The 9,012-nt window shown below is 38.4% G+C and overlaps 1 protein-coding gene across 5 annotated transcripts in view; it reads left to right on the top strand.

Moving 5' to 3' along the window:
- The window catches only part of BAZ1A (bromodomain adjacent to zinc finger domain 1A), a 68,123-nt gene that overhangs the window by 18,971 nt on the left and 40,140 nt on the right, over nt 1–9,012 (top strand). For all 5 annotated transcript variants that reach the window (XM_027890157.1, XM_027890155.1, XM_027890154.1 and 2 more), the window contains one exon: nt 2,888–3,031. In XM_027890157.1, coding sequence (XP_027745958.1) covers nt 2,888–3,031 — 144 coding nt within the window. The remainder of the gene's footprint in view (nt 1–2,887; nt 3,032–9,012) is intronic.

Below are 9,012 nucleotides of genomic sequence, written 5' to 3'. Positions count from 1 at the left end.
GTTTTGAGTATTGGTGTCAATGTCTGAGCTGGAGTTGCTGGGGCTATTGTGTAAAAGTTTCCGATGGCTCTATATAAGATCTTTGAACACTTTTGGGATTCACTTAGTGTGGCTGTAAGCTCTTCACAATCTTTATAGTAATTGAAGAAAGTGTTTCCTGACTGAGGGGGTATTTGGGATACATATTTATGTACTTTAATTCTGCTGGTTTTTTAGATGGAGTTGCCCCTCATTCTTATTTTATGGGAAATAGTGAGTGATCATGGTTTGACTTTGACATAAGCTTGTAAGGATCTCAAAGTATCTTTATTAATAAGAGTTGTAATTAGTGAACTTAGGGAATTATTAGATTTTTGAAAAGAACAGACCATTTGCACTAGAAGCAGTGTGTCTTTTCCTGTCTTAGTCCATGAAATTGGGTGCTGCTAGCCATGACATGACTGTAGCAAGGCTAAAAAAATCATTTGTAGAATATTTCTTTAATACCAGAAGGAATGGTTGCATCAGTTTCTTTAATCTCCTGTCTATCAGTAAGTATTAAAGTGCATTGGACTGTGCTTTTATTGAGCCAGGTAATGTGTGTCATTAATTTGATTCCTTCCCCAAAGGTTTCTGGCAATGATTTGAATGGCATAGAAGACTGAGTATCACTTCCTTTCTGGGATGGCCTAATCTGTTAGTCATTCTCCATGTTTAAAAATAAAAAGGGGGGGAAAAAAAAGCAGCTGTAAACTGTATTGGGGCTTTTGCTGCTTACTGAATCAAGCATATAGAGTATATAATTTCCAAACTTAGAGAAGGAGATGTGATACCCCGTAAATTACAGGGCAGCCTGCTGGATAAACAGGTAAATTAAGTGTTGGAGAACTACTCGGTGACTCCAATATTCAAGTCTTTTTGTCCGGGAGGATGGACTGGGGGTGTGTTCGCTGAAGCCTCTTTGTCCCTGTGCGGCCCAGGGTAGCGCGGAGCGGCGGGAGCGCGCTCCCTCCAGCGGCCCGCGGGGGATGAGCAGCGTGGCCTTGGGCACCGATGCCTGTGCTTTGCCGTGAGGGATTGAGTGTGCGTTTTAATTTGAATCGGACTCCCCGGGAAATATGTTTTATAATCTGAAACAGAAGTAGTTCTACTAAGAAGTCTTTATTTTACCAGGTGATCTTTGCTGGATTTTAAGAAACCAGCCTAATAATATACATTCTGCTATGCAGTCGGCTCCATATTATTTAGTACAAAGGGGAAGCTGTGATGTTCTAAATACTGGAAAACCAAGTTACTGATGATAGACTTTTCTCATAGGACTCAGACTGAGTCTGGTGCTGGGCCAGACCGTAATAAGCCTTGCTGGACTTGGACTTACTTTCTGAACAGCCACCAGGTTCTATCTCCATTATCTTGGTTCCTTACACAGAGCGTATTAAGAATTTCACAGTTAATTAGGTTGGGCTCCTCTGGCTGGAGAAACATGTCTTCCAGCCCCAGACTAGCCAGCTTTGGAAACGAGGCAGGCTGCATTGGTATGGCAGCATGTCTGTGGCCAGCAAGTCCAAGTGGGCTCAAGCTGCCTCTGCTCTGTGCAAGCAACTCTGGTGTCCCCGTGGATAATTTAAGCATTAGTCATATTGTTGTCTTTAGGAGTAGATAAGGATGTTAATATTTTTGTTGGTTTGGGTTTTGTTTTGGTTTTTTTTTTTTTTTTTTTTTAATAACCTACTGGAGCATCCTGGAACTCCCCTCTTATTAGAGAAAGCAGCTACAGGCTCTAACGACATTACTGATCCTTGATAAATTCACAAGTGAATGCTACCTAGGATATTTAATGTTTTCAGCTTTTCTCTCTCTGTGTGCAGGTACTGTCTGCTTGCAGAAAGACACACTAAAGAAATATTTTGACTGCTTGCTTTTTGCCAGTGTTCAGTTCAGATAGAAGAACATTTAGAATTTGTCTGTCATGAATTTGTTGGGGTTTGTTTGTTTTTAGGTTAAGTGTGATGCCACACTAATTCAAGCCCAGCACTTCATGTATTCTCCATGTTTTTTAATTTCAAGTAGGAGTGTTTGGTGGCCAGAGAAGAGAATTATTATATGTTCTTTCTTCCCCTGCTTTGAGCTTTTGGTGGTAGCACGTGACGATGCCCATTGAGTACAGTAGTTACTTTTCATGAATCAGACAAGGCTTATGGATATTAAGCTAAAAAATATGAACCATGGAATTCTAGAAAGGGGTGAAAGTTAGTGTTTAAGAACCAGCTATAATATAGTTACCCAGCATGAAATGTTGATTAATTATACTTTTTGATATGTAGTTAATTCTGGCTTTTATGACTAGCATTCAGGATGGCAAAGGAATAGACTTGTTTTGTCAATTGTGTGCATGCCAGATGGAGCCTTAATATGTGTCAGCAGATAAATGGGCCATTATTAAGATTAGATGCATAATGATCATTTCAGCCTTGTTTATTTAGGTCATTGACAGCAGTAGAAGATGATGTCTTATAAGAAAAAATACTTTGGGATCTGAAAATCTTTTGCTTTTCTTAGACTGCTGTCAAAATAAATGTAGAACTTTTGTTGAATCGTGTTTAGGTCACACATTAACTTTTTATTTTACTTAAATGAGAACTGAAAAAAAATTAAGTCCACTAGTAACCTGATTTGTTGTCCTGAGTAGCAAAACTGATAGCTGTGTAAGCAGATAAGTTTGCTCATTTTTTAGATGGTACTAATGAAATAAATATTTTACCTAGTTTTTCAGTGCAAGGCTCTTAGTTATTTAGTAGACAATGCAATGTTCAGGTATATATGTATTCTTAAAATAACATCTACAACTTTAGACTCCTTGCACTAGTGAAAGACTGTGACATTAATAAATATCTGTGTTCTATTTCAGGTTGCAGTGTAAGATTTTGGAAGTCATACCTCCAGCCCATCACAATGGAATGGCGAATGGCCACACCAGCAGTGCTGATGGAGACACAATTGTCATCAGTGACAGTGATGACTCAGAAACGCACAACAGCTCTGCACAAAATGGGTACGTGATACTTTTACAGTACAAATCGTTCAGATTGGGTGGAAATGAGACTAAAGCAGATGTGGCAGAGTCTGATCGAAACAAATTACTTGATCTGTATGGATTGCGAGTGTTCAGACAGCTGAAGGTGACAAGCTGAACATTCACAGGTGCCAGTTATGCTAATCCACCAGAAAACCCTGCACTGTGAGAAATGGAGCACCTACAGAATAATCATAGTTAATCTGTTTGCAATGGCAGTGTTTTTGCTGAGATATGGTGGAAGAGCTCTGTATGCCTATCAGTAGCTCTTTGTGCTGCAGAATCCGTGCTGCTGTAGCTTGGAAAATGCAGTCATATTCTGCATTTCTGCAGTTGGGTATTATTTCACTTCCATTATGGGGCTCAGAGTTGAGATTGTCTCGCAAGAGAAGGAGTGAAATTCTGTGAAAAGTCTTCCCAGAGACTTCATGTGTTTGTGTCCAAAAAACCAAATACATACAAAGCTTTCTTCATTGTATATCTGTCCATATAAATATATATCATTGTATTTAATGGATTTGATTATGATTTTAGGTGCAGTGCAACTGTGTGTGTCTTGTCTTGAGGAATTTTCTGTAGGCTGGAATTGCTTAATAACACTGAATATGAGAGCTTCTTGGCTATAACTGTGATGTTTAGTTTGGAGTATCCCTTTACTGACCAGCAGCTGAACCTCTGTATGCATCTTATCCTAGCATTATGAGAAGATTTTTGTGCTTCACAGATACCATGATGAAAGAAGAGGGTTTGAGGGCCCCAGTCTAGTATCTGGCTTTGCATGAACTGTTACTGACTTTGATGTCCTGTTGGTACAGAAATTAATGTCATTGATTGCTGCATGTCATGTCCTGACATGCCTTGAATAACTAGGATTGGAGCTCCTCAGTTGGCTAAGAAAATAACATGGGGTAAATAATTTTGAAATTCTTCTGCTGTCTCTTGAAGGCAGTGTCCAAGTTGTTCATGAAGACATCCTACATATTTTAGAAAATAAATGAATTTTTGATGTTCCAAAAGGCATATGGCATTTGAAAGGAGGTTATTCTTGGAATTATGCAAATATGCACAGTGCTGACTGTAGGATTGATCCCGTTATAGTGCTGTCACTTCCATGCATGCAGAGCTGGTAGTAAGACTAAGTCTTGCACTCCCAGGCAGTCTGTGGTTCTCTGCAGCTGATTAGTTATTTTGACAGTGCAGAGAAGGGAGAGAAATCTTATGAGAATATACAAACTTTTGAAGCACTGTTCTGTGACATACCTGTGACTAACATTTAGGTTAGTTTAAATTGCAAACCTCTTATGGCTTTAAAATGCTTACTGGAAGTTTATAGTGAATGTTTATAACAAATGCAAGAGTATAATAATAACACATCCATTGTTCTCTAGATATATTCTGGGTATATTCAAACTTGGAAAGTATTATTTGCTGTACCTGCAAAACCCATCTGAAAGTAAAGCATTGTTGTCAATTTTTGTATGACGTTTAAGATTCTTTATACCATTACTCATAAAAGTAAGAAATCCCACTGAACTGAATGACATCATCTTGCAGCCCTAATGTTTCAGGAACTATATTTTGCTGGTTACGAAGAGACTTTTCTGTGGGAGAGTATGGATGTTAGTCACCTTGAGAGCAATGTCAAGTTGATATGTGCAGAATGATAGTTCTGCCTTCGCCTGCACACAAATCTTTGGGTTTTGAGACCCAGTCTTTGTGCAAAGCTGCAGTGCTGTTAAACAATGGTACAGCAGATGCTTGGGGTGTTTGTGAGAGAGGGGGAGGGGAGCACAGCACAGATTGATGGGCCATCTGCAAATATTTTTCCCAAAGAATCTGTAAGGCTAGAGAATCTTAACTGAAAATAGATGTCATTAGAGATCCCAGCCTTTCTGTGACCCTACTCCTGTCTGTGTGAGGCAGAAATAGCCTGTACAAGTGTTCCTGCTGACCATTTTTATTTTATTCTGCAGTAAAAGTTGGGGTGGTAGAGGGAGAAAGATGCCAGGATATTCTCACTCTTCCAGTCCTGCAGAAAAATAGGCTGCCTTCTAAGGCCTGGGTTATGAAGCAAAAGGTAGCAGTCTTCTGAGTTCTTAAACCACTTATACTGTGCCCTGAGACCTTCTGGTACTATAGGATAGCGGTCACCTAGAGCAGCAGTGTTCATACCTTGAACTGCTGGACTTTTAGGGATAAGGTTGAACTCTTGCGTTTGCTTTCAGCACTTGGCAGCAGACTGGAGGTAGAGGGGCTTTTACTGCCACGTGTACAATTCAGCTGCAACTTAATAATTCATGGAATTCCTTCTGCCAGGGCTCTGAGTAAGGTGAATCATCAACAGTCATCAGAAATACTAGGAAAAAAATCTTCTTGGTTTGCTGGATGGTTTATGATAGTAAATTTGGGTGTTTGTTCAGTTTGAAGTGAAGAAAAATTTGGGGAAGCATTAATGGTTTGTGCAAATTTTGGGATATAAGAAGTAACAAAGTTTTTGAAAATTATGTCAGTAGAACCTTACCATCCAGGCTTTTTACCATCTTCAGCCTAGTTTTCTGACTTTATTTGGAGAAGAAAGTATGAACTGGATATGTCAAAAAGTGTGGGCATAGCTTGTCACTAAAGCTATACAATATCTTCAGTACAAAAAAATATTTCTTTATCTTTAATTCTTTCCATTCTTCCTCTCTCATCCTTCCATCCTTTGAATCAAATAATAATGATGGTAGGTCTTAGTCCACTTTATATTGGAAGGAAAGACCAAAGTACTGGATTAAAGCCATCTTAAAGTCTTCATCAGAGGTTCAAAGTCAGAATTTTGTTGCAAAGCGCTATAGTCTTGTCCCTTGAGCAGTATAACTAGTGTGTTGTTAATGGTCTTCAGGTTGCTCTGTTTTGGTGTTGAAGTTTTAGTCAGATTACAGAAAATATTTGCAGTTCCAAATGGGCAGTCGTTATTGGTCAGTAGGAGTTGCTTGTCAGTGGCAACCTTCAAAGGTGTGCTGAGGTCAGCTTTGCTATCAGGATCAATATACTGACAGGTTACCTCTGTGTAAGGCTTTCCCTGGAGCATAAGGAGACCATAAATGATTGTGTTATTTAGCTAGCATTCTTCAAGGGAGCTTTTTCTGTCCCCAAATTTAGTCAGAGAGAAGGAGAAAAGCCACTTCCTCTTTTTGGAAAAGTGGGACAGCATTCATTTTAGATGCATTCCTGATCTTCTAACTTTAAGTATTTTTCTGTGCAGTTTTTCTACTTCTTTTAATACCATAAGGTATAAGAAGCTTCAGCAAGACTCAGATCACGTAGTGTAGGCAGTTGTGCCCTGGGTAAGGTAATTGAGAAGGACAAGGTTGAAGGAGCTGGGGTTTTTTAGCCTGGAGAAAAGGAGGCTCGGGGAGGACCTTACCTCTCTCTACAAATACTTGAAAGGAGGTTGTTCCAAGGGGAGTGTTGGTCTCTTCCCCCAGGTAACAAGTGGCAGGATGAGAGGCAATGACCTCAAGTTGTGCTAGGGGAGGTTTAGATTGGTTATTAGGGAAAATTTCTTCACCAAGGGTTGTCAAGCATTGGAATGTACTGCTCAGGGCAGTGGTGGAATTGCCATCCCTAGAAGTGTTCAGAAGTCATGGGGACGTGGCAGTTGGGGACATGGTTTAATGGTGAACGTGGTGGTGCCAGGGTAATAGTTGGGCTCAATCGAAGAGGTTTTTCCAACCTTAACAATTCTGTGATTCTAAGGTCTCAGAAGTTTCTTGGTAAAACTACCTTAGTAACCCCCTGTTGGAATATAGCAGAGCAGTACTGTAGGAAGAAATTTGTGTCTGGGTCGTGTGACCACCACGCCAAAGTAATTGAAGGCCTGATGAGATACTTCCCTGTCAGTGGTTCAGTATAACCCCATCCAAAAATGCAGGACATTGCCACAGGTACTAACCACGTTTGACTGCATTAGAAACTAGTGTAATATGGGTGAGTCAGTTCCAGTTTTTACCTACTAAATTACAAAATACTCTATTTTTTACCTCTGGATCTGGTTGTCTGTCAGAGCTGTGCTGTAAAGATTTGCCATAAGCGTTCTGTGTTGTGAAATGGGTCTAACCCTTGCTAACTCTTGTGTGTTTTATGTAAAGCTTTATAAAGGAAAATATAACCAAAAATAATGTTACTTTTATGCCAAAGCTACTAGATAATCTATATAATTTTTCAAACTTTCTACTGGTATTGAATTATCTTTTTCATCGTTTTCTGCACTAAGCAAAATTTTGACTTTAAATCTGGATTTATGGGGGAGGATTTCAGGAATACATTCACTTCTTGGCATAATAATCAGAAACTAAGAAACTAAGAAGAAAAAAATGTAGTGTCTTGGAAATTAGGTTTGGGCTATTGCATATGATGGGCTGAAGTTGAGAGAAGGATTTACTCAAACTAAAAAGTAAAGATTAATGTTACAAAGGATGAACATTTGATTATACTTTTGGCCCTGCATGTGATTGCAGATGGTGTCGGAGCTTAGAATCTATTCAAAATGTATAAATAAGCTAATTTACTTTTGGCTTAACATTGGTTCTCTGATGCCTTTTATTTTGTATCTGAACATTATCTGTTTGTGTCATTCTTCAGCTTATTAGACGAAAGGTCTGGAAACACAGGGATGTATGGTAAAGAGCAAGTTTGCATTTTATACTATCCAGAAATCCCTAAGAACAGCTTTCATAACTTTAGCTTTCCTATCTTGAGACTCAAGATGATCATGGAAGACCAAATCATGGTATGACCAAAATACAAAGACTCTCTCAACAGGCTTATGTAGAGACATTAAAATCTTGCTGGTGGATATACTGTACTACTTCATTTATACAGATTATCTCTGTTTTGCTAATATGACTAACTGAGTGGGTTTTTTCTATTATATTTCTTAAATTTGAGTTGGTCTGAGTGACTCAATTAGAGATTTTGACTTGGACAGCATCATGCAAGACAGTGCTTATCACAGCGCCTATCTGTAGGTTGAGTAATTGTGATGCTGTGTCCAAGTATAAATCTCCTTTTTGGTCTGTCCATTTATTTTTAACTATGTTGATAATTTAATCATAAACTGTTTTTCTTGAGAAATTTGCAAATTCTTCTCATCTGGAATAACACTAATGGTGAATACTGTTTTCTTTTGCATTTAATTTGTATGAATGTATTCTATTAAGTGTTGGAATGGTACATTTCTTTGTACTTCTGTTTCACAGAGTTAGTGGGGAAGAATAAGAATTGGAGCAAGTTTCATTGTCAACAACCTTGCAAAGTACCTTTCTGTACATCTTGTGTATGTTGTTCATAGGGCTAAAGAATTGCAAGTGGTATATTGGTTAATTTTGGTACAGATTGCACCTTAAAGCATTTTGTAAATGCCAGAAGGACTGACTATGATGAAATGCATGGTTTTAAATCTCCTAGTTCATCCACATAACTACTTCTTCAATTTTCCCTACTGATGAAATAAGATGATAATTGAATTCCTGACAAAACAGTACGACTCGATTACAAATTGCCACTTAGAAGTTAGTTCTGTTGTTTAATAGCAAAATGCAATATTATTTAAAGAAAGTCTCTTTAGTTTAGCTCTGTTCCTGAAGTCTGTCCATAAATGTACCACACTTTTGAAGTATACTGTCTATGGCAAACCACCTCTCTTTGTCTTTTAAAGGAGTGAATCTTACTTTGGTAGCACATCAGACCTGTGTGTTTTTCTTCTAGGAGGAGGTGTAAAAAACCTCTTCTGTTCCATTAAAACTGAAGAAATATATTGCATATAGAGGAAAAAACCGAGTTCTCTGTAATGCTAGCTGGAAAAGGGAAGTGCTCAATAAAATACATAACCTGATAAACATTTATTTTAAAGTGTTGATGCTTTGCCTTATGATCTCTGTTATTTTCAGAATGTTGTTGGTGAAGTTTTTTCTAAA

The sequence above is a fragment of the Empidonax traillii genome, unplaced genomic scaffold (assembly GCF_003031625.1).
Source record: "Empidonax traillii isolate 1590-97213 ecotype Southwest subspecies unplaced genomic scaffold, ASM303162v1 scaffold278:size663781, whole genome shotgun sequence".
Taxonomy (NCBI): domain Eukaryota; kingdom Metazoa; phylum Chordata; class Aves; order Passeriformes; family Tyrannidae; genus Empidonax; species Empidonax traillii.
This window is presented reverse-complemented; position numbering and strand designations above follow the sequence as displayed.